This window comes from Triticum dicoccoides, unplaced genomic scaffold, assembly GCF_002162155.2.
Source record: "Triticum dicoccoides isolate Atlit2015 ecotype Zavitan unplaced genomic scaffold, WEW_v2.0 scaffold15214, whole genome shotgun sequence".
NCBI classification, from domain to species: domain Eukaryota; kingdom Viridiplantae; phylum Streptophyta; class Magnoliopsida; order Poales; family Poaceae; genus Triticum; species Triticum dicoccoides.
The window spans coordinates 60,145-87,531 of record NW_021208479.1 but is presented as its reverse complement, the minus strand read 5'-3'; the positions used below and the strand labels follow the sequence as shown (position 1 = coordinate 87,531).

Below are 27,387 nucleotides of genomic sequence, written 5' to 3'. Positions count from 1 at the left end.
TCCCTTCCCCCCTCCCCCTTTCCTCTTTGCTGTCTGCGATCTTGATCCCTCCCGAGCAATGGACGGCCGCCCGCCTCCGATTGGAGGCCCTCGCGCGCCATGCCACGATTAGATTAGAGTATTAGACTGGGGACGAAACTGGCTGCTCCTACTCTGTTTCAGATGCCACAGATCCTCCATGGCGCTGCTGCACATGTGCAGCATAGAGCTCTGGCGCTGCTGCCTGAATTGCTCCTTCCTGGTTCAGACGATGCAGTTAGGCATGCCCAGCATAGTGTTCGGCAGTGGGACGATTTTGACACGGGAAGGTGACAACTGCCTCTGCCTGCTTCTGTTATGTTCTAGAGTAGATGCCATAGATCCTTCATGTTCATTCATGGGCAGCACATGCCTAGCAGGGTGTTGAATCGATTGTTCTTTGCTCAAGAGATGTAGTTAGGCATGCCTAGCATAGTGTTTGGCGGTGGGACGATTTCGACACGGGAAGGCGACAGCCGCTCCACCAATCGATGAGCACACCATGTTCTTGGCCCAATCCGATCCAAACTCCCCCGGGCCGGTTCACTTCCCTTGGATTGGATTGGACAGGAAACTCCCATATCCCTTTCGCCGTCTTTTGGCCAGGGTCATTCTTTGCAACAAAAGATCGGATCTGATTCCGCGTATTTTGTCCAAGCTGTTCCTCTTGTTGCAGACTGAATTTTGTCTTTTGGTGATACTTTGCTTGGGGGTCATTATCGTCACATACCGTTGCCCCCTTTGCTACACCTACACCTAGTGTGAATCGCTATTCCTTTCTTCGATTTATTGTGCTCTGATGACAGAGACATCACCATGTTATGATGATATAGACATCCAGGCTTTGCCTTGCCAATGATCTTTATGCTCGGGAACTGCAGCTTGACGGGCTACCGTTCTAGTCTGTATCTTGGAACCGGGCCTGAGCTCCGGTATCGGGTTCCCACTTGACGTAATTTCTGTACTCTGATTTGGTGTTGGCTGTTTGGCGTATCTTGTTTTCCTCATCGTCCATTTCGATTAGCTGCCTAAGCAAATATGCATCTTGGAGTTGACCTGAGCTCTGGCATCGGGTTCTCACTTGACGTAATTTTCGTACTCTGCTTTGATCATGACTGTTTGGCGTGTCTTGTTTTTCTCATCGTCCGTTTCGGTTAGCTGCCTAAGCAAATATGCATCTTGGAGTTGACCTGAGCTCTGGCATCAGGTTCTCACTTGACGTAATTTCCGTACTCTGATTTGATCATGACTGTTTGCTGTATCTTGTTTTTCTCATCGTCCATTTCGGTTAGCTGCCTAAGCAAATATGCATCTTGGAGTTGACCTGAGCTCTGGTATCAGGTTCTCACTTAACGTAATTTTCTTACTCTGATTTGGTCATGACTGTTTGGCATATCTTATTTTCCTCATCGTCTTTTTCGATAAGCTGCAAAGTAATACGCCGTTTCTGTGCACAACTTATTTTTATTGGTGTGCGGAGTTTAACAGTGAATTTTTTGTCACCCTTGTTGGCACTGTCAGATTAGCAAGAGAGTGTTCAGTGTGATGAGGAGTGAATTCTTGGATGCATCAAGGTCAGACAGGGCTGTTAAAGAAGAAAATGCCTCTAGCCTGGGCATTGGAGAAGATGCTGAGATGCTTAACACAGATATTCTAGACGCAACTGGCAGCAGCTTGCCCTTCGAATTGTACAAGACGCAGACAACGATTCTTGTTTCAAGAGAGAGGTTTCTGAATATCGTGTGTGATGCACTCTCTTCTTACAAGTATGTTGGACCAAACCAGAAGGCTGACTTGCTTCTTGCTTGCAGGTAACTTTACCCTATCTGTATCTTATTGAGTTCATACGAATTAGTAGCAATCCAACTAGCATATTTCTTCATTGATTTAATTTACAGCTCCTAGTCATCTATTATGTCCACAACTGAATAGGCTCAGGACAGACATTTATGCTTAGGGTGCTTTGTTAAAGTCAATGATTCCTTTCAAAAAAGCCAAATTATTCTCATGAGCATGGTGCATGCATTATGCTCCAATGAAATATGCATATATTATCCAAGTCATTTCAGGGCACACATAGGGTAGCTACTCAATGGATTCAGCAGCAGCTAATTTTTGCAATTGTGTCTTTTTCCAATTATTCTGATCAGAATTAAGGAGAAAAAGGAATCGGTGACAGTACTCTTGTGTGGGACAAGCGGATGCGGCAAGTCTACCCTATCGTCTCTGTTGGTATGTTAATTTTCTAACCTAAGAGTCTCGGCCATTTCTTGATAGGTGATAGCTATACTATATAGAACACCAGTGACACAGTAGTTCTGCACAGGAAGAAGCATTTAATGCTAAGTATCTGCATATCAGATACCAATTTAAAGCGCTTTGACATCTTTCCTGAGCTGTTGTGTTTCTTGTCGCTTTTAGAAGATTGCACTGTAAATTAAAGAGATACATGATGCTGACTCTTTTCTGAATGCTAAATACAGTCTGTTTGTTTTACCCAGGGTAGTAGATTGGGCATAACGACAGTGGTTTCTACTGATTCCATACGCCATATGATGAGAAGCTTTGCAGATGAAAAGCAAAATCCACTTCTCTATGCGTCAACCTACCATGCAGGAGAATACTTGGACCCTGTTGCAGTTGCTCAGTCAAAGGCTAAGCGCCAGGCAAAGAAGCTCGCAATGGTTTCTCATCCTAACACCAGTGAAGGCCAAGATGACACTTCAGATGTTAAATCTCGCCATGGATCCTCAGTATTACCTCCTAGGACCGAGCTGATTGGCAGCAAACAAATGGCGATAGAAGGGTTCAAGGCGCAAAGCGAGATGGTCATCGACAGCCTGGACAGATTAATTACATCCTGGGAAGAGCAGAAGCAATCTGTTATTGTTGAAGGAGTTCATTTGAGCCTCAATTTTGTGGTGCGTACTAGTCCAGAAGCAACACTGATATTCTATTACAGCGCTCTTGTGTCGTTTACCTGTTATATATTTTGTTGCACTGATGAATTGACTAAGCTATATTTTATTTTGAATATCTAATAGATGGGGCTAATGAAGAAACATCCTTCCATAATACCATTTATGGTCTACATTGCAAATGAGGAGAAGCACATGGAACGGTTTGCTGTACGCGCAAAGTACATGACACTGGACCCAGCAAAGAACAGATATATCAAGTACATCCGGAACATCAGGGCTATCCAGGAGTACCTTTGCAACCGAGCAGACAAGCATCTGGTACCCAAAATTAACAACACTAACGTTGACCAGAGCGTGGCAGCGATACATGCCACGGTTTTCAGCTGTCTTCGCCGGCGAGAAGTTGGGGAGCAGTTGTATGACCTCAACACAAACACCGTTCCTGTAGTGGATGAGGAATACAGGAACCAGCGTGCAGCTAACTCCTTGGGTTCCAAGGGCATGTTCCAGCTCATTCAAAGGAAGGGGTCTTCGAGGAACCTGATGGCTCTCCTTAACCCTGATGGTTCGGTGACTAAGGCTTGGCATGTAGATTCAGGTGATGGCAATGCTAATGGCAATACAGGCAGTGGTAGATCAGTAGGAAATCATATGGTTAACCCATCACTAATTGGGAAGGCGGAGTCAGTTAATCTCCAGTTTGGTTCTTTCGGGATTAGCGCGTGGCTGAGTGACACAGGTGGCGGCACCAGCCATGCTGGAAGTGTAGATGACCTGAGGGCTGATGGGATCGAGACAGGCGGTAGATACTTCTCCTCATGCTGCAGCTCACCAAAGACGTCAGACTGCGCCTCCAAAGAGGTATGTGTTGTGTGCATCAACACTAAGATATGTTTGTTATTAATACTGGCATCAATGTGTTAATGTTTTTTTAGACGATTGCTGATGCTATACATTCCGATCTAACGAATGCTCTGGTGACCTTTCCAGCATATGGAGGATTATTCAGTCTATGGTAGTGAAGAGGATGCTGACGACCCACCTGACGCTGAAACTGATGAGGATCTAACTGATGAAGAAAGAGATGTTCATGAGGTAGCTAACTATATTATCCAGCAATTTTCCTAGTGGGATTTACTTGTACTTCTGTTCTGGTAGCAGATACTTGATTGCAGTTGCTGCTTCCTAAACTCCTTCAAATACATTGTGCCATATGCTAACCAGGAATGCCAGTTGATAGCATGCCTCAGTTCAAAGCTTGTGCGTCAGCAATCCAAGCTTTTTCTAGATTGCTAAATGTTTTCTGCGCCAACCAATTCCTTCAGATTGAAGCGGGATCAGTCGACGAGCACTCCACCAAGTCTGACGAGGAGTACGATGACCTAGCGATGCAGGACGTGATGGGGAACGGCAACTGCTCCGACGACGACGAGCAGGCTGCGGGGTACGGCGCCAGGAGGTCACCGCCCATGGAAGAGAGCATCCTCGGAGCAGATGACGCCATGGTGGAGGGCAGGTACCACCACAACCTGGACCTCTTCACAATGTCCAAGGACGTCGCTGCCACAAAGATGCCGTGCGCGTGACACCGCCGACCAACCCCTGGGGGAAGAAAAGCCGGTGGTGCCGTCCGGCAGACACCACTGCCACGGTCCACTGTCAGCCGCGGTGCTCTTGGACACATTCTCCGGTGGTGCTTTCAGTTAGGAGTCTGCACCGGTTGCTGTACCCATATGAGCTTATGTTGTGGTTGTGACTGTTAGAGGACCTCATGCTTGGCTATATATAGGAATCCTGGGGCTCTGCCCTTTTGGGGAAACTCGAATAATGAAAAGTTGAAATTGCATTCTGAATTTGCGCGAGAATATATTCTGTAGGAAGTCGGTGCAGGCGGTGGACACATACTCATCGATTATTATTTTTGAAAGGGAGGCAAAAGATTTGCCTCGTCGATTAATTAAGAAAAAAAGAATTGTCTGGTTAATTAACGGAAAACCGGGCGAAAACCGATACATATAGATCATATGAGGGCTACTCGTTAAGAAAGAAACTCCATGACCTCACGGTCAACCCAACAAACATACATAACATGCAACAACCACAAACCCTGGCACTTCTATGTCGCAAAGAAACACTCGACAAAACCAATGTTGAATAACTGTGCAAGATCATGCTTTGAACAACAATTAATCTAATTATATTTTAGATCAGTTATGAGTTGTGACACAAATTATATTTCTAACCGAGGCAATTAGGTATACTTCCTCCGTTTCAAAATAAACAAGTGACTACATACAAAGCAAAATGAGTGAATCTGCACTTCAAAATATGTCTATATACATCCATATGTAATAATCCATTTAAATCTCTAAAAAGACAAATATTTAGGAACGGAGAGAGTAGTTGTTAACAGTTGCCAAGCCTAGCGCCAGTGCAACAAATTCAGCCAATTCCTCTCTTTCAACGGCTATCATGAGCATGCAAATGTTCTTGTGATGGAACTAAGAATAGAAGTCAAAAAATGAACTCTCGATAAATATTTTATGCATCCTTATGAGGAAATAAGAGGAAAATATGTCGCGAGTCGAGAGACAGCTTGAAAGAGTAAAATTAGCAGGTAGACATCAACACCAAAAAAGATGGAAAAAGACACATCTACCACACATGACAAAACATAATTAAAACATTGGTACTTCCAGAGCTGCATGCATTCATTTCATAGACAGGCATTCATTTGATTTCTGTGAAACCTTCTTTACAAAGACTGAAACATTTGACTTCTGCGAAACATCAGTAAAATAGGAAATCTTTACAAGAGATGGAAACCTTATACACTGATGAAACCCAAGGCAAAAGGATCTACAGGTGTCCTTGCTTCCCATCATCATCTAACCCTAAATATTTCAGCTAATTTGCTTCCATGCTTTGCCTTTCTTATATATATATAGATATAGATATGTATCTTACTCGAAGAGGGAAAAAGGTACAAATATACAACTTCTCTCCTTTTGAACAAGCAAAATCTCTTCTCTTTCTCTTTCTTTATTCCCAGAGGCCCCCTCCTTTATTTACAATCAAAGGCTTTCTTGAGCTCCAACTTCTCCGACGACGGCACTGGACAACGACTACTGGTAAGGCTAGCCTCGCTATCTGTCTGTACAGGGGTTATTCTGTCAAACTAACCATTCAATCTCTGCAAGACTGCGACGAGACCCCGATACGCCTTTCTGCAAATGAGAAAAACAAATTAAATCCAAATGGAAAAGGGTTTGCAAAGATATGCAGATTAGGAAGCAATAAGCAAACAACCACGCGTCTTAAAAAGGAAGAAGGATGAATCACAGTAAGGATGACTAAGAGGGGCTTTGGAATCTGGTACCTCCTGCGGCTATAAGCTTCTCCACCCGGGCAACAATATGTTTCCCGTAGGTGTATCTCTTAAGTGCGTTCAGGTGGACCTTGATACGCGAAAGAATCAGCTCACGGTTGTGGTCGTCGCAAGTCTCCAAAACCTTCTGCACTACATAATTTGCAAACTGGTCTTTCATCATTGCCTGGAAAGCAGAAGCTAGACGTCAGAAGACTGAAATTGCCCAAAAATACAAGCTTTAGAATAATAAAGACGTGGTATCCACATCTGCGCCTTGAAGCAGCAGATGAGGAAACAGAAAACAGTTTCACACGTATGGCATGCTGAACAACTTCAGTTCCTCAAGACATAGACAAAACAAGAAATAGCTTGTGCTAATAACTACACTAAAATTCAGCAGCCATAGCACGTAAGAGCTATATTCATGTAGTCAATAAATATCAATTTTATTTTTACACAGAGCATGTTCTGCAACAAAGAACCAGTATGCTTATACAGCTGGTTGAAAACACACCTGTAATGGCTCATTCTCATCAGTAGTGCCAAGCATTTCATTAATTAGTATCTGGCGCTCCTCAGGAGAACCAAAAGACAGACACTTCTCAACAACGTTGGAAGCGAATTTCTGTTGGCTCATCTTCACGATCTGTCCAGCAAGCTGCTTAATTATAGAAGTGCGTTCTTCTGGTTTCCCATGTTGCAAGACATGCTACAAAACAAAGAAGCCAAAAGCCCTTTGTATAAGTGGGATACATGACACTTTCAACTAGGTAATGGCTAGTCTACACAGTAATACGAGAAAGCCGTAAACAGAAGGGAAAAAAAACTGTCCATATATAATACTCCATCCCTCCCATACTAGGTAATGGATGTATCTACACCTATTTAAGTGCTAGATACATCCGTTTGAGAGACAACCAATATGGGACAGAGGGAGTATCATATATCGGCATGATAGATCACATCGAACAAATCAAAACACTTAGTGGTACTGGGCAGGAAGTATGAACAAAACAGTACCAAGCACATGCGGTAGTTAGAAACTACTTCCAACAAGATATGAAAACAAGAGAAAGAGCATTTACATGATATGTACTCCCTCCGTTCCTAAATATGTGGAGTAACTGCCAACTTGCAACCGAAAAAAAAATAGAAAAAAAAACCCTGCTAACTTGGTAGAAGAAACCCAACATAACCCATTCCTCCCACTGATTTAATATAGTAGGCCTAAGTGAAATTGCTCAATGACAAATATTTAACAAGTAAATGAATAAGCAGCTACCTGGATAACATAATTGCCATACTGGTCTTGTGTCAAAGGAACCACACACTGCATGATCTCCTCCATCATGGCGTTTTGCGTGCTTTCATCATCACAGTGCTCCAAGACTCTCTGGTGGTAGTCAATACAGGTAGGTAAATTTAGTAAATTGTGAATGAAAACACATTCATTAAAACCAGATATAGGTTGATATAGCACCTGAATAACACGGCAACCATATGGATGGGTGGAAAGTTCAACCACTTGTCCATAAAAAGCAGAAACGATGAACTGTATCCTTTCTTGAGGGATGCATTCTATGCACTTCTGGATTACATGGTTGCCATTCTGATCACGAACTAATTTCAGAATAATTGTGTTTCCGTCAAGCTCCAAAGCCATTTGTGTTTGTTGCTCCACACCAACCACTTCTAAAGCCTACAGAAAAATATGATGTCCCTAAGACTGTGAACAGCTAGTCCATAACTGATTTGGTAGGGGAAAGTTTAGTTTGTAGCAATACATACCTTCTGAACAACCCGGCAACCATACATTTGTGTACTCAGCGTATATACATGACCCTTGAGTAGGTTTGCCAATTGCTTCTGTTGTGGTTCAGTCCCATACTCGAAGAACTGCCAAGAACAACAAATTAAGCTGAGGTCTTAAAATAACAAGATAAACTCAAAAATCGTTAATAAATGAATCAAATTTGTTCGATACTGATGCATAAGATAGTTGCACACCTTCTGTATAACATAGTTTCCAAAAACATCGGTCATCAACATTCGTGCTTGGGGAAGTATTTCTGGAAAAATCATGTTCTTCTCTTCAGTAGAAGCTGTTTCAAGTTTCTGCTGTATAAAGCGACTCCCGTACTGATCCGAGCTGCAGAGGGAGAATCATATTAGTATCCCACATAAACACAACAACAATACTCAGTTTAAATCCAGGAAGTAATACCTGAACTCGACCACATGACCTACAATATCTAGCAGCTCAAAAGATCGGGTCTTATTGGTCTTGAATTCCTCCAGCAGAGTAGACTCATAAGCATTATCTATCAGACCATTCTCTGAACTCCATGTTCCCATGGTTCCTCCAGTGGTGCTCCTTGCCATGGATGGAATACGTGTCAGCCTATCTCCTTGCCTGGCATGACCCTGGGGAGATGGGATAAAATGGCTAGATGTCGGACTTGACAAATATGCCATGTCCATGCCATATGCTTGTTCACTGCCATAAAGAGTTGGGCTAAGACCACCAGACTTGCCCATGTATGGCATTCCATACTGTAGCTTCTGCTGAGCAAGTAATGATGCAAGATAAGCCTTTTGATATGCAGCATTATCCATGTGGCCTGAACCAGAAAAGTTACTTCCCCGGAAAGGACTCATGCTTCCAGCTGCACCAAGGGGAGAGTTGGGGTTTGCCTGCAAGTAAGGGGCATAGACTGCATCCATTGGTTGGACCTGATAACCAGTCCCCCTTTGACTTGAAAGAAGGTTGGCATATTCACCATCTGGGCAAGAAAACACAAGTCAGGAAACAATGGGAACACACACACACAGACAGAGAGAGAAAGAGAGAGGGAAAGAGAGAGTACCAGTATTCAGGTGATTATTCAGCATGGACGAGCCAGGACTTCGTGAATTAGCCTTTGCATGTCGTCCAGGTACATCAGTGTTTGAGCTATCGCCATTCAGGTTTTGGTAGAGATACACAGGTCCAGTCGGGCTCAGCAAAGATCCTTTCTTGTGCCCATTACCATGCTGTGATTGTGTAGGGAACTTGCTGTTGCTTTCAGCTGCCAGTTTACTCATATTTAGATTACTCAAGTGACTGCTACCATTTGGAAAGACTGCATATTCAAGGGCATTTATCGGCTCTTCATCAGCATTATGAACTAAATTATGTGGAGAAAACTGCCTATGCTCCTTTGGAACATTATTGAAGAGCACATCTCTTTGATCGCCACCAAAGTTCTGGTAAATATGATTTTGCACATCACTTTCTAGATTGGCCATGTTGTTCCCCGAGAGGTTTAAACTGGACATAGCAGATAGAGCTGCTGCAGTGTCAGAACCATCATGATTACGAGAAGCAACATTTCTGCCTTCAACCATTTTATCAGCTTTTCCCATCCTAACTCCAACTGGAGGAAGGCAAGGGCTTGGAGCCCTCTGCATCAACTGAGGGTCAGGGGTGGTGCTTCTTGAGATCGAAGAGCCTACTGCAGAAGCAAATGTGTGCGACATTGAAGAACCTAAACTTTGCACCCTGACAAGACTGGGTGAAGCCGATCCAGACCGAAAGCCATTCATAGATTCTGACCTACTCTGCAGTTGTGCCTTCGATGACTCAGAGGACCTTACTGGATTTGGGCTCTCAAAAGCATTCCGGCTATTAGAGCGTGAAAGATTCGGGCCCTCAAAAGCATTCCGGCTATTAGAGCGTGAAAGATTCGGGCCCTCAAAAGCATTCCGGCTATTAGAGCGTGAAAGATTTGGGCTCTCAAAAGCATTCCGGCTATTAGAGCGTGAAAGATGAGCAGCTTTAGAAGCAGGACGGCTAATATTTTCCTGTCATGGAAACCACTGTAAATTAGATAACAAAACAAACCGAGACTTACATGCTACAAAATAGTCTTAAAAGGGATGCATTGTAGAAGTAGCCTATCAGTATAAGTGCAAAGACAATTTGTTTCCATTCATATAAAACATGTACTTCTACAGAAGGTTAAAGAATCTATGATCACACTATCACAGCAAATGCAATGAGAAAATATTGTCAACCTGCAGGGCATCCGCAAAGCTCTTGCGACGGGAGGCGAGGCCATTGACATCAGACAGCCCAATAAGCCCATCAGCTGCTTGGCCGAGCCACTCCGACGACTGCTGACGTGCGAGGCCATTCCTTTCACCTCTGCCCATCCTATCATTCAGGAGATAGTCCACTCCGTTGCCTTCGCGTGCCCCTGGCTGGACCGAGAACAGAGAGCTCCCGCCAGCGGCATCCGAGGGCCGCCTCCTCCAGTCCCCGATGCCCCCGGAGGCAGCCTGGAACCGCTGCGCCGCGCGCCAGTCCTCCTTGGACACCATCGGCACAGGCAGCCTCGGGTTGAGGTGCTCGTTGTTGTAGTAGTACTGCAGGTACGCCGGGTGCGACAGAATCTCCTCCTCGGAGAGCATGTCGGCGGCGCCGCCGAGGCCGCTGCTGTCGACGTGGGCCGGGGGCGCGGCGGAGAAGAGCGTGCCGACGGCGGCGCGGGCGCCCTGGACGGTGGGGGGAGCGCTGCCGCTGCGGTACATGTTGAGCTCCTCGGCAGAGGCGCCGCCTCCGCCGCCATGGTGGTTCTGGTCCATGAGCACCGCCTGCAGGTCGCGCTCAAGGTCCTCGAAGGTGGGGCCCGCCGGAGACGGAGCCATCGCCGCGGCAGCCTTGGTGGTCACTTAGCCGGCCGGCTCTGTTTCCTTCCTCCTGCTCTTGGCCTCGTTCCCACACGAAGCCTGAAACACAGCAAGCACCGGGACGGCGATTAGAACTCCGAATTTCACACCCAGATTAAAGACAAACGCGAAGAACTCGATGAACTACAGAGAACGATCAGAAGCAGAGAAGCAGAGCCAGGGCCTAGAAGAAACCAAACACAAGCGAGAGGGAATCGGGCTGAATTCCAAGCTGGTTTCACCAATTTCTCTACCCGGATAGCAGCAAAAAGGGACCCCAACCAAAAAAAAATCCCACCTTTTAGGGGCGGACCTGCCGAGGGTTCAAGCAACTGAACCCCTAATTATCTGGCAAGAAATCAGCAAACCCACTGGCTACTCCATCGAAGCAGCGAAGGAATCGGCAACGTGAGGCGGATTGGGGAGGAAGCAAGAGAAACATCAACAGACCCCGGGAAGAATAATCATCCAAGCAGGTTGAGTTAGGGTTCGTCACCTCCGACGGACGGACGGGCGGGGGGAATCAATCGGAGCCCCGGCGGACGGACGGATCCCCGCTCCACGCCAGTCCGGCGGAGCGGCGCGGACGAGGAGTCGGGGGAGGGGCGGCGGCTACGGGGGGTGAGGGAGGGGGGAGAATTCCTGGAGGGTTCGGCGGGCGGGCGGAGGGGGGAGGAAAGGGGAGGGGAGCTGGGTGCTGTGTTGGTTTTGTTGGTCGATCTCCTCTCCTCTCCTCTCCTCTCCTCTCCTAGGCTAGGCAAAGACAAAGGCAAAGGCAAAGGTAGTGGACCGAAGAAGAAAAAACCATCCTTGGCGGATTTGGTGCAGCTTTCCTCCTCCTCCTAGCTAGTACTAGTTCTATGCAATGCACCCTTTTTTTCCCTTCCCTTTTTCTTTCAGTTGTTATGTTCTTTCAGCAAAAAAAATCTTTTTTTAATTAGCAAAGAATATCTTGAGACGATTGCTAGGCATTTTTTGCAGCGACTTGGTGGTCAAGAAATACAATCATGGGCGAGAAGTTGAAGATTTAATTTTTATTAATAGACCTATTAAAAAACAGAGCGTACGAAGAAAACTATGGATATATTGTTGGATTAGGAAGTGCATAAAAAAATGTACAGGTCGTCCTCCGGTCAGGCACATACGTGATGTCATGGTCTTCGTGACATCAGAATCAACCACACTCCATTACATGGTTTATTTTTTATGTATGTATTGTTCGCATGACCAATATGACTTCTTATTCTTCTTCGACTTCTGTCACTCAAATGTTGCACAATAGAGTTTTTGTCTGTCATAAGAATGTCACAAGTTGGTAACTCAATTTTTAAATGATTACAGTCACGGTTCGTCACCTCCAAGAAACGGAATGAATCGAACCAAGGCCGGGTGGGTAGGTGGATCATCGCTCCACATAGTCTAGTAGAGCGGTGTGGGCGAGGAGTTGGAGCGCGGAGGGGGAGAACGGAGGCGGCTGCAATGGGGAGGGAGGAGAATTCCTAGATGGTTCGGCATGAGGAAAGGTTGAGGGAGTTGGGTGCGGTGTAGTTTTGTTGGGTGGCCTCTCAAGGGGAGGACCGAGGAAAGCTAGCCAGTGGATCGGATAAATCATCCTTGGCGGCATTGGTGCATGAATGCACCCTTTTCCTTTTTTTTTCTTCCTATGTCATTGTTTCAGAAAAGGAAATCGTGAGATAAATTTTTTTTTACATGTGCTATCATTGGGGTATTATTTCTTTGGAGGAAGAGTAAGGTTTATCATCTAATAATGTGATTGTTGAGAAATACAATCTTGTTACTAAAATAATATCCTTGGGTCCGTGGTTGCTTTTTAAATACCAGAACATGTCTAGAAACTATATGGAGTTCATTTCAAAAAAAAAACACTATATGGAGTGCTAATGGTCAAGATATTTGGTCATGTTAATAAGAAAAATGAATGTGCGCGAAAGAGTACAGCCTGTCAATCTAAAAGAATCAAGACAATACATCTTCGTGTATGAGTTTCTATTGTATTTCCCAAAGATTTTTTGGTTTGTTTCAAGATGATGCTGATGACTAATAGTATTACTACTTCTAACTCTTTGAGTTGCTATAGGTTTATGCTTTTTTCAAATTTAGGTATTGCATTCCTTCCATTTTCGATCTTTTAGCTTCTACTGGTATTGGTGGCTAGATGTAAGTGACAGGAAAGGTTGCAATATTCGAAAGTGTTTGCTTTAGCCTTTTATCTTTAGGAGCACAATGCTAAGGATCAATATCTCCTTTCCACGATTCATTTACATGTCTCTAGCCAAGTATCAAACGTCACAAGTTAGTCATATCGTTGTCACATGGCTGAAAATAATTATCTTCAAAAGGATTTTTTTTTTCCTTTTCTTGAGCACAATATAATCATAGATGATCACACACATGCACATACATTCACTCCTATGCAGTGGCGTAGCCAGGCCCCGGGCAACGGAGGCCTTGGCGACGGGATGGCAGTAAGATTGTTCGTTGACGGTAGATACAATGCCGCTACACACTGTAGCGCTGAGCTTAGCTCGGGGCATGGTGCTGCGCTGGCTACGCAATTGCTCCTATGAACGCGCGCGTGCACCTACACACACCTTTATCTCATAAGCACCTACGAGATACCGAGCCAACACAACATTTTGAGATTGACGAAGTCATCACATGTGCCTTCGTAGTCGATGGGAACATCTCCTCCCACTGAACGAACATCACCAGAAAGTCTAAACTAAATCTAGAAAAATTATGATTGGTTTGATGCTAAATACTGGCTTTACTGATTCCTTAGTTCGGATCGACGAAGTAATGTCACTCGACTATTATCAACCTGATTGGATTCTTTCTCCATCAATAAGGATTGCATTAGAGCACCTTTTACTTTTAGTAGGCCATGAACTATAGACGGAGAAGAATCATTCTGAGCGAGTACATAAGAAGCGATCCATGTTTTTCATCTGTTCTAGGGGAAAACCAAAGATCTTGCGTGGGAAGCGCACGCACACCCTGCCCCTACCCCCTATGAGCACCTCCGAGAGAATGAGTCAGCACATCATCTTGAGATTGACAAAGTCGTCACAGACGCCTTCGTAGTCAACGAAACATCGCCTTACCAGCACCAGTGTCAAGTCTGGGACTTGAACTTCGGTTGGCTGGGATACCACAGTCCTCCTAATCATCCAACGACAGATTGTTCACGCTTTATTGTGTGTTGGCAAAGCCAAAAACATTTGCTATCAATTGGTTGCCTACCAAACTGCTTTGCAATCTCTGTAAAGGTTGTAATTGTAGGAAAATTTAAGCATTACCAAATGTTATTTTATTTAGATGGAAGTGTTGCATTTATTCAGCGATCTCAGTTAAGTCCGAGTTTAAAGCATCCATACCACAAAAAACGGAGGGATATGAAACCATGTTTTGCATAATTCACTCCTGCAACATTCCTTAGCTTATAAGAGAGTGACACCATTCGTCAAATGTTAACTTGCCAAAATATTGACTAGACAATTTTTGGCTACAAACAAAGCATGCCCTCAGGGCATGTCCAACGCGGGCGCTAGAAGGGAGGCGCCAGGGTTTATTTCCTCCTCTAAGGGCAGTGGGACCCTCGATTCCTGACGCCAGACTAGGCATCGACACAAAAACGGGAAGCAAACGTTTGTGCCTTTTTCTATTGCGGAGTAAAGAGCCGATGCAGCGGCATGTTCTTCTTTAGCGCCCGAAAATTAGCATATAACGTTGGAGCACAAAACGCCCAGTGTTTTTTTTATACACCTAAACGCTTGTATAGGTGTTTTCGCATTGGAGATGCCCTTATAGTCTCACTGCAACGCGAGAATGAAAATACGTAGAATCATATTATTTTGAATATTTTTTTTATGGGGATATCATTTTGAATAATATAGGAACAAAAACCACGGGAACCGCTATGCATGTAGCGGCACATGGGAAGAGATTTGTTTTTTGCGAGAAAACTTTTAATCTATTCATCTTCAATCATGGCAGTACAACAAACACCATAAATAAAAATTACATCCAGATTCGTAGACCACCTAGCGACGACTACGAGCACCGAAGCGGCACAGAGGAAGAGAATTGCAGGGATGTTGAAATCAACTCTTGCTCGTACTCACCGGAGAAAAAGAAGAAAGAGAGAGAAGTGCTTTGCTCCTCTTCGTGCTTTTGTCAAAAGTTGTGCGAAAAATCGCTGTCCTCTAAAAATTCCTCTGCTGCAACCAAAAGACACAAATTACACTACGAGGTGTGGAAAATTTGTAAAAGCGGCTGCCGCGTGGAAGAGAGACCAATGACAATGAGGCAGCGAGGGGGACGTGTGATTTTTGTGCGTGTTCCCGACCAGGGGACCCATCTGGCCGCCTCTGCGGGCCGCGTGCGCCGTCCGATGGGAGCCCCGCACGAATCTCACAGCACCCTCGTAACGAACCGCTCCTCGCCAGAAATCTCATGCTCGAAACGGAAATCTCGTGGGCTGGCTGCGCGTCGGGCGCCCTGGCCTGTCCCTATCCTTTCTGTTGGGGCTGCCACTGACAGGTGGGCGCCGCCGTCCATCTGAACCCTTACACGCGGGCCCGATGAAGAAAAATCATGACCTTCTGATGTTCCTTTTTTTTCTTTCTAAAATGTTTAATCTACGTACTTAAATTGATTTGATAAATATAAACCAGTAACAGCATATACTCCCTTTGTTCCTAAATATTTGTCTTTCTAGAGATTTCAACAAGTGACTACACACCGAACAAAATAAGTGTATCTACACTCTAAAATATGTCTATATACATCGGTATGTGGTAGTCCATTTGAAAAATCTCCAGAAAGACAAATATTTAGGAACGGAGGGAGTATTAGTCAAAGAAAAGTCAAACCAACAGACAAATAGTCCTTCTGGGGCATGTTCTTGTCATCCATCCTGAATTACAGGGTGTAAAGAAAGGTAGTGGGTAATTTCATTTAATAAAAAAATTGTCAGACACAAGAATGTGCTGAGGTTGCAATCATATTAATTAAGAAATACTATAGGCAGAGAAAACAGCCAGCTACTGTTTGTGGTTGGAGAGAATATAGTATGCAAATAATATATATTTTTTTAGAAAAGTATGAACATATATCCATGGGCAGCTAACCTAAATACTCCTATTAAAGCATCCATGGCTGGACTAATTGAGCTCAGTAGTAGTACAAGGGAGCCTGCTGCCACCACTAGCAAATTAAAATACTCCTGCCCTCTCTAATTAGCAAGCACACTCTTGTGTTTTGACTGATTCAGGCCAAGAGGGAGACATAATTGTATGCTAATCCTGAAGAAAAAAACAGTAACTCTATTTCTTTCTAACAAATAAAAGCCTTGCAATTATAATCCAGGGCGACTCGGGCGGCTCTCGAAAACCTAGCCGCCGGCCGGTCCCCATCCCTCCCCTTCCCGCGCCGCCGCCGGAGGAGGCCTCTGGGCGAAGCCCCAGGGGCGGACGGCGGCGGCGGGGCACCTCCTGCCCGGCTCGTGGCTGTTGGCGGCGGATTCGTGAGTGGTGCCGGCGGCAAGCGATGTGTGTGGCGGCGCGGCTGGGCGGCGTTTTTCGCCGGCGTGGTGGCGCCGGCTGCTGTCCATGTCTGCGGACGGCGCGGATCTGGGATGCTCATGCTCCCAGTGGCTGTTGGTGGTCTCCGTCGGAGATGCTCTGCTATGTGCGTACGCACGGATCTGGCGGAAGGAGTGGACCGCCCTGTGTGCGTTCAAGCGAGGCTCTGCTTTGCTCCGACTGCGTCCCGCCCCCCTTTCCTCTTCCTCGTCGCCCTTGCTTCCGCGCCGGCGGTTCCCACGGGGCTTCCCCACGGCTGTCGTCCTCCCCGCCCCTCCCGTCAGATCCAACCTCGTCCTTGCGCCGCCTCACTCCGACAACCGCAGGTACACTTCCTCCCGCCAGAGTTTGTGTCCTGAGGTGGGGCCTCGTCTCTGACTCCCGACCGTCGCCCTTTGGCAGTTGGGATCGTTGGTGTGTCCGGGCTTCTCAGGTTGAGATGGGGTTCCGGGCGAAAGCTCAGCGACGGCGTCGCCTGAGGGCGTCGTTGACCTCCTTGTAGGCGTCGCGGAGGAACTCCTCCCTCGCTCGCGGTGGGCTGCCGGGGATGATCGGGATTGAGCGAAAGCTCTGCTCTGACTTGGCCAACGCTGGTAACAGCGGCACCTGTGGGCGTCGTTCTCTTCCTTGGAAGCGTTGCCGTGGTTTTTCCCCTTCCCCCTGCAGCATTGGTTCCCTCGGTGTGGCGCGCGCGGTGGTGCGTTTGGTGGTGGTGGTGCGGCCAGCTTGAGGCCGACGGTGTGTTCTTCTCTTCAGCCGTCCTTCGCGTGGTCTCCGTCCTGTTGCTGTGCATGCTCAAGACCCTCCCATGGTTGTCGTTGTGCTGCGGCGAGCTTTGGGCTCTTGGTGCTGTCTTGGTTCACCTTTGCTCAATGACGACATAATGATGCCTCCCCAACCAGCTAATCGTTTCGATCGCCCGTGGCGGATCTCCTAGTCAAGGTTCGTGTTAAGTTAGGCACTCGTTGATTGTGGTTGATCCTCTGTTGTGCTGTGGGGCTCGGTACGCACGCCGGTGCGGTGCGTTAGGTTGTTTGCAGAGTCTTGGTATTGTGATCCCTCGGCAGCACCCCACATCTACTTGTGTCTCTCGTGGTGGTCTTTCTGCCTGTTTAGCTAGGTCATGCCTTCTCCTGGGTGGCATTTTTTCTCATCTTTTGTAACCTTGTTATCTGTGCGGTTTTTCGGCCCGGTTTCCCTCATAAACGGGGTCAACTTGTTTAGGTTTTCGATCCGGTTTTCCTTATAAACTGGATCAGCCAAAGTTAAGGGGTGACTTTTGGCTTTGGCAGCTTTTTGAGCAATATATTCAGGTGGGGATCCTCTCCCCCCCCGGTGACCGTTCAAAAAAAAAAATATTCTGTTTATCCATCTGTGCAACTAGTTCTTCAAAGTGGACACCACGGAATAATTGGTACCAAAGCACCCAGCATGTATTCTACTCCTTCCGTTCCCAAATAATTGTCTTTCTAGCCATCTCAAATGGACTACAACATACAGATGTATATAGACATGTTTTAGAATGTAGATTCACTCATTTTGCTCCGTATGTAGTCACTTGTTGAAATATCTAGAAAGACAATTATTTAGGAACGGAGGGAGTAATTCTCTGCAAGGTCATTCACTGGATATTTTATTGCTACATGATGACTTAATGGAAAGCCTTCTGATCCCAGAAACTCAAAATAGATAGATACATCAAGGGCATGCCCCTCCATCCTCTAAATCCTAGAGAGGACCCCAGCAAGAGAAGCCCCCTTTATCCAAGAACCCTAGGCGTCCGTGCGCGATGAATGATTATACAAAACTGGACATACATAGCTCAATCTCGATCTTGTTTTCTCCATGCCGCCTCTTATCTTGTTTTCTCCATTTTACGGCGGTGTGAAAGGCCGGTATTGTCACGGGAACCATCGCCGCGTTGGATCATTCATTCCTCCTGCTCGACCATCCTCCGGACGTCCTCGATCACCATCCATGACTCGTGCCCGCCGATCACCTCGGCCTGCTTCCGGGAGTCGCTCCACATCTTTACAGGACAAGAAACAGCGGCCTCAGGATACACAACGCCGAGATGGAGACCATAAAGAAAGAAACAAGCTTTACTTGTACCTGTATGGAAGGCATCTTCTGCTCGAGTCCCGCATAAAGGATCACATAGATTGGACAAAAGAAGGCATTAGCGCTTAGATAAATATATCCACTTGAGATCCCAATATAGGCCAACGTGTATTTAATTGTTGCAGGACAAGATAACGATGAAGCCAAACGCATGATGGGGCCATCCTTGGTATGCTTTGTTGTTACCAAAGCTACAGGATATGTGCATACGGCTAAGAAAGAAACGCTTGGGTAGTGGGTACAAGTTGCAGGAAGCCGGCAACTGAAAGCAAAGTTTCCAGGGGCAACACAGAGGAACCATTTCCTCCAAAATAGGGAACAGAGACCAAGAAAGAACGTTGAGAAGTTCCAACAAAAGATACAAAAATGAAAACGGGTTTGGACTGTTTGCTAACAAGAAAGCACACTTGAGCGCCAAGAGAAGGTTCTGATATCATTGTTCGTTAAAGAGCGGCAAGCACCGCAGAACCAACTCAATACATGGCAGATACTTACCGTTACTCCTGCACGATTCACGAGCTTCTGTGGAACAGCGTTGACGTCGACGCAGTAAAACCGGATTCTGCAGAGCAAATCATGACAGAGATCATCAGTTTGTCGATAACAACTCCAGAGGTGCAGTACTTTGTCAACTCTGGCAACCAAAGCTCTAACCTCGCATAGTATTCTGCTGCCAACTTTTCCAGCTTCGGCTTCAGATATATGCATTTCCTGCACCAACTCGCCGTCCTACATATTGCAAATGCTGGTATTTATCCTCAACCCAGACTGTAAGACACCGTGGGATAATTTGACAGTTATCACTATGTCAGACAACTACTTGAAATACACTGGCAATACATTTAAGGAACCTACTGTCGAAACTGATGTAAAAAGGTGATAAACTGCACATTAGTATTGAAGTACTTTTCTACAAGAGTATATATGAGGAAACACCTTGTAGCAATGATACTGTATTTAGGTGGTAAACATAATACATGTAAGCAACATGCGGATCCGCCTAAGATATGAACCAGGAGAAGAAACACTGAACCTAACTACTGGCTACAACAAGAGCAAAATGGAATGTGCAGGGTGAGCTGCTTATTGTTTTTTTTGAAAGATCAGCTGCTTATTGTTGCGTTTCGGGAAAACGAGTCTTCCAAATATACATCGCACAACCGCCAAGATTTTTGAGTCCATGGGCATCCGGCAGAGTTCAGACGCCGGTACCGAAACAAGTTGCTAGAAGGATCGCACACGACAACGCGCTTTGTGGGGTAAAACTGAAGGTGAGCTCTCCAATCACCACTCGGAGCCGACCAGGAGCTACCCTAGACAGGGTAACTAGATGAGCCCCTTTTCATCCAAGATGCGAGATTTTTCTAAACCCGTAAGGCCACACACACAACCGTGAAGCATTGGAGCCTAATCCAGGTTAGCTGGAGCATGATTCATGATAATCCATTTCATCCTGTCCTAATCGGGACCTAGTTAAAATTCAGAGGAAACCTTTACCAGAACACGACGATGGGGACGCCGCGCTGCTGGGCGTCGGCGAGGGCCCCGTCCAGCTGCTCCTCGCGGCCGATCGGCTCCAGCTCCACCCACGCCGGCCCCTCCTCCTCGTCCTCCATCCCCGTCCCCGCCCTCCCCTCCGCGGTCGCCGCCGCCAGACCCGCCCCGCGAGGCCCCGGAGGCAGCGAGATCGAGGCCCGCCGGGCGGGCGCCCTGGAGAGGAAAGCGAGGCGGTGCGGGGGAGGCCGTGGCCGTGGCCTGAGAAGGGCGCCCCGGCACGGCGCCGCCGCGTCGCCGCCGCCGGCCGCCACTGCGTAATAGGCGGAGGTGGTGGCCATTCTGTTTGGGCTCGTCCGGTCTGGGCCGGGCCCGGGTCCGGTCGCGCCCAACCCATATCGACCCAGGCACCGCGAGCCAGAGTCAACCCGACTGGTCTGGTCTAGCCCCGACTCTCCTCACTCCCACTCCCACTCCACCACCGCCACGCGCGCCGCCGCCATGGGCTCCGGCGGGGAAGCGAGGTAGCATGGCGCTGAGGACGGCGCTCCCGACTCTCCCCCGGGGCTTCGCGTCCCGGCAGAGACTGGCCACGCGCGCCTCGTCGGCCCGGCTGGAGGAGGATGGCGCCGCTCGCCCCAACGCCCGGAGCGCCCGCGGGGCGTTCGACGGAATGTCCGGCCGGGACGCCGCGGCGGGGGCCAGCTCCGGATCCAGCCGGGATGCCATCGTCGACTGCGCGCGGCGCGGGATGGGGCGGGAGGCGCTGGGGCATTTCTCGGCCGCGCGGCGGCTCGGCGGCGAACGCGTCGACGGCGCCATGCTGTCCTGCGCGCTCAAGGCGTGCGGGGCGATGCCGGGCGGCTGCAGGGCCGCCGGGGAGCAGCTGCATTGCCTGTGCGTCAAGTGCGGGCTCGACCGGGCCGACGTCGGCGTCGGCACGGCGCTCGTCGACGCGTACACGAAGTGCGGCGGCATGGAGGACAGCAGGCTGGTGTTTGAGGGGATGCCGCAGAGGAACGTCGGCACGTGGACGTCGTTGCTTAACGGTTACGCGCAGGCCGGGGCGCACTTGGACGCCATGGCGCTCTTCTTCAGGATGCGCGCCGAGGGGGTATGGCCGAACCCGTTCACGTTCACGAGCGTCCTCTCCGCGGTGGCGGGCCAGGGCGCGCTCGAGCTCGGGCGGCGCGTGCATGCTCAGTCGGTGAAGTTCGGATGCCGCTCGACCGTGTTCGTGTGCAATTCCCTGATGAACATGTACTCGAAGTGCGGGCTGGTTGAAGAAGCCAAGGCTGTGTTCTGTGGGATGGAGACCAGGGACATGGTGTCGTGGAACACGTTGATGGCAGGCCTTCTTTTGAATGGGTGTGAAGTGGAAGCCCTGCAGCTGTTCCATGACTCAAGAGCAAGCGTGGCGAAGCTGTCACAGTCGACCTACTCGACGGTGATCAAGTTATGTGCAAACCTCAAACAGCTGGCCCTGGCACGGCAGCTCCACAGCTGTGTGTTGAAACATGGGTTCAGTTCAGATGGCAATGTCATGACAGCCATTATGGATGCCTACAGCAAATGCGGCGAACTGGATGATGCTTTCAACATATTCTTGCTGATGCCAGGATCGCAGAGTGTCGTTTCATGGACTGCTATGATAGGCGGGTGCATTCAGAACGGTGATATTCCTCTTGCTGCCTCACTCTTTAGCAGAATGAGAGAAGACAATGTCAAGCCAAATGAGTTCACCTACTCGACGATGCTCACAACATCACTGCCAGTCTTGCCTCCCCAGATTCATGCGCAGATCATCAAAACCAACTACCAGCATGCACCATCTGTTGGAACTGCACTTCTTGCCTCGTACTCAAAGCTTGGAAGCACTGAAGAAGCCCTCTCTATATTTGAAACCATTGACCAGAAGGACGTTGTTGCATGGTCTGCAATGTTGTCGTGCTATTCCCAAGCTGGCGACTGCGATGGTGCCACAAATGTGTTTGTGGAGATGTCCATGCAAGGCATGAAGCCAAATGAGTTCACTATCTCTAGTGTCATCGATGCATGTGCTAGTCCCACCGCTGGGGTTGACCAGGGTAGGCAGTTCCATGCTGTTTCGATCAAATACAGATACCAGGACGCTATCTGCGTGGGCAGCGCACTTGTCAGCATGTATGCAAGAAAAGGGAGCATTGACAGTGCTCGAAGTGTCTTTGAGAGGCAGACAGAGAGAGACTTGGTGTCATGGAACTCGATGATATCAGGGTATGCGCAGCACGGTTACAGCAAGGAGGCCCTTGATACATTCCGTCAGATGGAAGCTGCGGGCGTCGAGATGGATGGCGTCACATTCCTTGCGGTTATCATAGGATGCACTCATGCTGGACTTGTACAAGAAGGCCAGCGATACTTCGATTCCATGGTTAGAGACCACAAGATCAGTCCCACCATGGAGCATTACGCGTGCATGGTGGATCTCTACAGCCGTGCGGGCAAGTTGGATGAAACGATGAACCTTATTGGAGGCATGCCGTTCCCAGCAGGTGCAATGGTATGGCGAACACTGCTAGGCGCATGCAGAGTTCACAAGAATGTTGAGCTTGGGAAGCTGGCCGCAGAGAAGCTGCTACTGCTTGAGCCGCTCGATTCGGCGACGTACGTGTTGCTCTCCAACATCTATGCGTCCGCAGGGAAGTGGAAAGAGAGGGATGAAGTGAGGAAGCTCATGGATTCTAAAAAGGTGAAGAAGGAAGCTGGATCCAGCTGGATTCAGATCAAGAACAAGGTCCATTCCTTTATAGCCTCCGACAAATCGCACCCTCTGTCCGACCAGATATACACAAAGCTGAAGGCGATGACAGCCAGGTTGAAGCAGGAGGGTTACTGTCCGAACACGAGCTTTGTGCTCCATGACATGGAGGAAGAGCAGAAGGAAGCCATGCTGATGACGCACAGTGAGCGGCTGGCTCTTGCCTTCGGTCTGATAGCTACACCACCAGGGACGCCCCTTCAGATTGTCAAAAACCTGCGGGTCTGTGGGGACTGCCATGTGGTGATGAAGATGGTGTCGGCGGTTGAGGACAGGGAGATCATCATGCGAGACTGCAGCAGGTTCCACCACTTCAAATCTGGTGCCTGCTCTTGTGGTGATTTCTGGTGATGTAGAGCAGAACAAACTGACAGTGGATATAGCAGACTGGCAATGCCATCCACAACAATGTGACCTGCAAGTAGGCTCTGGAGTTCATGAGTATGTGTTGTCTGAAGCCCCAATGTCAGCTATACAAAGGTACAAGCTTATGAGTAGTGGTTCTGTGCCTGTTTGCAGGTAAGAGTATACATGAGCCGTCATACAGTTTCCTCTACTTGTTGTTTTTGTAAGAGCAACATGAGTCATATGGAGCGTGGATCTTACACTGACGGTTTAGATGATATTAAAACACAACAAGGAAGCTAAGCATACGTGTTTGTGTTTTTACCGGCTTTGGGCATCTAAACCTTCAAGCTTATACTGAGCCATTGACTATCTAAATGGGAGAACACCACCAAAAATTAATAGTAATCCATTGTTGCATTTGGACTGAACCCCACATGTCATCCTTTCCTTTAGGCGATTGCAGCACCCGACGTAGTATATGATCTCGTTCATCCTGGTGCATATCTGATTTTTGTCTCTGTTATGGGCTCATCATTTATTATTGGCCGGGTAAGTAAAGAAATCCTATTATTTGTTTCCTTCTGTTCAACATGAGTATGCATATCAACTTGTACCATTATTTATTTGAAAATCTCAGCGAATCTTATGCATATCTGTTTTTTTTGGCTCTGTTATGGATTTTTTTTCTTTTTTTTGGCAGGATTGTTGCCTACTTTTTGCCAAAACGGGTGGGTGACCAAACTTTTTTGTGAACTAATTATCCGCTCTTATATCTATGGCATGTGGGACAGGCCACCATTGGCAATTCAAATTTTGTGTGAGCCATGTTTTCACAGCTGTTTGGTTAGAGACCATTTTTTGTGAATCTTTGATCATGAGTAACAAGGGTAATAAAGTAGTGGTGTATGACTAGGAATCCAAATGCAAAACCTTTTGTTCTCATCCATCCAGACTGATTAAAAGAAGTACACTTTGATGATGGAAACCAAACCATAACTGAATCCCAGTCTGGTACACACGTACATGGGACATGGCATTGCGCATGTCAATGGCATGAGATATGTATTCAGACGAGCAGAACTTCGACGGCGACCGGATTCAAAATGCCGGGAGGATGGTGGAAACCGATCTGTGGAGGTACAGCTTGCTTCGTTTTTCGCCTACTTTCTGCGCCCTGCTATTTTTTTTGTATCCTAGATAGAGTAATTAAGCTCTGCATGCTCAGGCTGTAGGGGATAGCAACCATGGTCACGGCCCTTGGTTCTCTTCATCTTCCCAGAAGAATATATTTCCAATGCAACAAAGGGGAATGGCGGTCAGGTTTCGCGGAGGCTGAATCTCCACAATTTTTTTTTTATCTTTTTTGCTTCCGCACGGGCCTTCCCATTTCCTGTGGCCACTTATGTCATTTTCTCTGTTATATCCTCCGTTGCAAAGTTTTGGTGATGGTAGCAGACCATGTCTAAAGAGACATCTTATCGATCTGTAACCAAACCATACTCTCTACCCTGGTCTCCATTTCTTTTTCTCAGCAGTCTCTTGTTCTCAAGTGAACTCCGGAGTTTTCACCTTTCGCTCGATTGCATCCCATTGAGATGGCCATAACGTTTCCCGCAACAACAACAACAACAACCTTTAATCCCATACAAGTTGGGGTAGGCTAGACGTGAAACCCATAAGATCCCGCAAGAAAAAAAAAAGAAGAGAGAGAGAAGAGAAAAAGAGATGGCCATGTCGCAGCGCTACAGCTTCAGCGCAGTGTTGTCGGTTTTTCGGCGTGTCCTCGTAGTCTATTTGTTGTCGTGAAGTTGGAGTTGCGACGGCAAGGTCCGGGTAATGACCGGGGATGGGTCGTCAAGCTTGACGATTCTTCGCGGCGACGACCTTGCATCTGTCTCCTTTGTAGCTCGCTTGTGTCCAATCTTGATGGTGTTCTTCAACGTGGTGTGTCTAGTGTATATGTCGTGTGCTAGATCGGTGGTGTGTGCCCTCGAGATTGTCGTGTGCTAGATCTTGGCGCATAAAGCCCAGGGCGGGCTGGGCTTCCGCGACTTTCGCGCTTTCAACCAGGCCCTCCTTGCCCGACAGGCGTGGCGATTACTAATTAACCCTAATAGCTTATGTGCGCAGGTGCTCAAGGCGAAGTATTACTCCGACGGCCGCCTCGAGGATACTGTCTTTCCAGGCAACGCCTCCCCCACGTGGCAGGGCATTCAATATGGCCTTGAGCTCCTCAAGAAGGGCCTCGTTTGGCGTGTAGGGAATGGCCGCACCATCAGGATTTGGCGAGATCGGTGGATCCCCCGCGAGCCTTCACGCCAACTGATCACCCAACAAGGGACCTGTCGGCTACGACGAGTTGCCGAGCTGCTGCACGAGGACGGTACATGGCGCCTCGACCTACTCCACCGCTACTTCCACCCGACAGACGTGGAGGTGATCACCACCATACGCACCTCGGCCCGCGTTACCGACGACATCATCGCATGGGCTCCGGAGAAGAACGGTATCTTCACCGTTCGCTCCGCCTACCGGTTCGCCATGGACGAGCGCGAGCGTCCACTGGCCACCGCCACGAGCAGGGCACCAGATGGTCATCGCGCCATCTGGAAGATCATATGGGGGTGCCCTGCTCCCCCTAAGGTACGCGTGTTTGCTTGGAGGGTCGTCACCAACTCGCTTGCTACTTGGGCAAATAAGCTCTCTCATCATCTTGAGGTGTCTGACCTATGCCCCTTGTGTGGACTGGAACGGGAGGATATGTTCCACGCCTTTTGCAGGTGTCCCTTGGCTAAGGAGCTGTGGCATATCATGGCCATGGACTGGTGCATCCCCAAGGTGGAGGACATCATGAACACTGGGCCGGAATGGCTCTTCACCCTGCCGGACCCCCTGGACGAGGCAACGAGGATGATCGTACTTATGATCATGTGGAGAACCTGGCATGTCCGGAATGAGATCACGCATGACAAGAAGCCGCCCCCTCCTGAGGCCTCACGACGGTTCTTGCATGGGTATATCACCTCGCTGCTCTGTATCCAACAATACCCAAATGCTGATATGGTCAAGGGGAAGATGACGGTCTCCTTGCCACCGTTTGTCACTCGCCCGCCCAAGATGGCTAAGGAGGACAGATCATGGACCGCGCCACCGCTGGGCTGCACTAAGCTAAACACCGACGGAAGTTTTGTTGCGTCGACGGGAGCGGCCGGAGGAGGAATGATTCTGCGCGATGATCGTGGAGAAATCATCTATACTGCATGTAGAGAGTTGCACACATGCGATAATGCCCTGGGTGCGGAGCTCACGGCTTGCAAGGAGGGCCTCGACTTGGCTCTGCATAGGACCGGTTTGCCTATCACGGTCGAGCTTGATTGTGCGGAGGTTGTGGCGATGATCACAGCAAGAGGATCGTTCGGTGCACCGCACCCTTATTCAGGAGATTAGAGATATAGTGGCTGCCGCTGGAAGGGAGATCTCATTTACTCTTTGTAATCGCTCAGAAAATAAATGTAGCCATGAACTTGCCTCTTACGGGCGTAGGACCCCCTGGACCGCCGTGTGGCTCCACTCGGGGATTGAGTCGGTTGTACGTCTGGCCTCTGCTGAGAAGCCACCTTAAGTAGTGAGAACTTCCTTTTCACCCGCAAAAAAAGAGATTGTCTTGTTCTATGCCAATCGCTCGCTATGGGTGTTCGTCAGTTTTCGCCTAGTCTTTCACTGATTAAATGAGCACCATTCTTCTTAGCCAAGAAATGAGGCAAGATTTTGCCCCCGTTTTCAAAAAGGAGGTTGCAAGGGATGCTCGAAATTCCATCGGCATCAATCATTAGAAATTGTCCTAGCCCTTGTCGCGATCCCCCGATGGACTAAACCGATCTACACAAGGAACTACACCGAGTCGATATTGAACTGAAATTAACACACATCATAATTAAATTATCCCGGTATGGCAGGAAATTAAGCTTCTACATTTTCTTTCTGTAGAAATAACTATGC

The 27,387-nt window shown here is 47.9% G+C and overlaps 3 protein-coding genes and 1 pseudogene across 4 annotated transcripts; 2 read left to right on the top strand and 2 right to left on the bottom strand.

Moving 5' to 3' along the window:
• The window catches only part of LOC119344066, a 5,423-nt pseudogene extending 631 nt beyond the window's left edge, over positions 1-4,792 (top strand).
• Positions 4,793-5,645: 853 nt separating this feature from the next.
• On the bottom strand, positions 5,646-11,670 carry LOC119344065 (pumilio homolog 3-like). 2 transcript variants are annotated; one of them, XM_037614694.1, is made up of 12 exons: positions 11,516-11,670; positions 10,366-11,079; positions 10,033-10,152; positions 9,177-9,990; positions 8,534-9,092; positions 8,317-8,458; positions 8,098-8,205; positions 7,790-8,008; positions 7,592-7,702; positions 6,824-7,018; positions 6,319-6,493; positions 5,646-6,166 (listed from the first exon to the last, which is right to left on the bottom strand). In XM_037614694.1, the coding sequence occupies exons 2-12, from the start codon at positions 10,996-10,998 to the stop codon at positions 6,126-6,128; spliced, it is 3,117 nt and encodes a 1,038-aa protein (XP_037470591.1). In that variant the 5' UTR covers positions 10,999-11,079; positions 11,516-11,670; the 3' UTR covers positions 5,646-6,125. The 2 variants fall into 2 exon arrangements, with proteins under 2 accessions (XP_037470591.1, XP_037470590.1); XM_037614693.1 differs by having other exon boundaries at positions 9,177-10,152; positions 11,516-11,669.
• Positions 11,671-18,227: 6,557 nt separating this feature from the next.
• Positions 18,228-20,594, bottom strand: LOC119344068 (thioredoxin-like 3-2, chloroplastic). Its single transcript, XM_037614696.1, has 5 exons — positions 20,244-20,594; positions 19,401-19,475; positions 19,242-19,308; positions 18,738-18,755; positions 18,228-18,654 (listed from the first exon to the last, which is right to left on the bottom strand). The coding sequence occupies exons 1-5, from the start codon at positions 20,579-20,581 to the stop codon at positions 18,556-18,558; spliced, it is 597 nt and encodes a 198-aa protein (XP_037470593.1). The 5' UTR covers positions 20,582-20,594; the 3' UTR covers positions 18,228-18,555.
• Positions 20,595-20,713: 119 nt separating this feature from the next.
• Positions 20,714-23,709, top strand: LOC119344067 (pentatricopeptide repeat-containing protein At2g27610-like). Its single transcript, XM_037614695.1, has one exon. It carries the CDS (start codon positions 20,770-20,772, stop codon positions 23,389-23,391), a length of 2,622 nt encoding a protein of 873 aa, XP_037470592.1. The 5' UTR covers positions 20,714-20,769; the 3' UTR covers positions 23,392-23,709.
• Positions 23,710-27,387: the final 3,678 nt, after the last annotated feature.

Excerpts from the sequence above, each read along its gene's own strand:
- LOC119344067 (XM_037614695.1), top strand. The coding sequence starts at position 20,770 with ATGGCGCTGAGGACGGCGCTCCCGACTCTCCCCCGGGGCTTCGCGTCC.
- LOC119344068 (XM_037614696.1), bottom strand. The coding sequence starts at position 20,581 with ATGGCCACCACCTCCGCCTATTACGCAGTGGCGGCCGGCGGCGGCGAC. Across the intron at positions 19,476-20,243 it reads GTCCCCATCGTCGTGTTCTG|GACGGCGAGTTGGTGCAGGA; the intron begins GTAAAGGTTTCC and ends TGCAATATGTAG. Across the intron at positions 19,309-19,400 it reads GCAGCAGAATACTATGCGAG|AATCCGGTTTTACTGCGTCG; the intron begins GTTAGAGCTTTG and ends TTTGCTCTGCAG.
- LOC119344065 (XM_037614693.1), bottom strand. The coding sequence starts at position 10,998 with ATGGCTCCGTCTCCGGCGGGCCCCACCTTCGAGGACCTTGAGCGCGAC. Across the intron at positions 8,459-8,533 it reads GGTCATGTGGTCGAGTTCAG|CTCGGATCAGTACGGGAGTC; the intron begins GTATTACTTCCT and ends CTCCCTCTGCAG. Across the intron at positions 6,167-6,318 it reads GAAGCTTATAGCCGCAGGAG|AAAGGCGTATCGGGGTCTCG; the intron begins GTACCAGATTCC and ends TCTCATTTGCAG.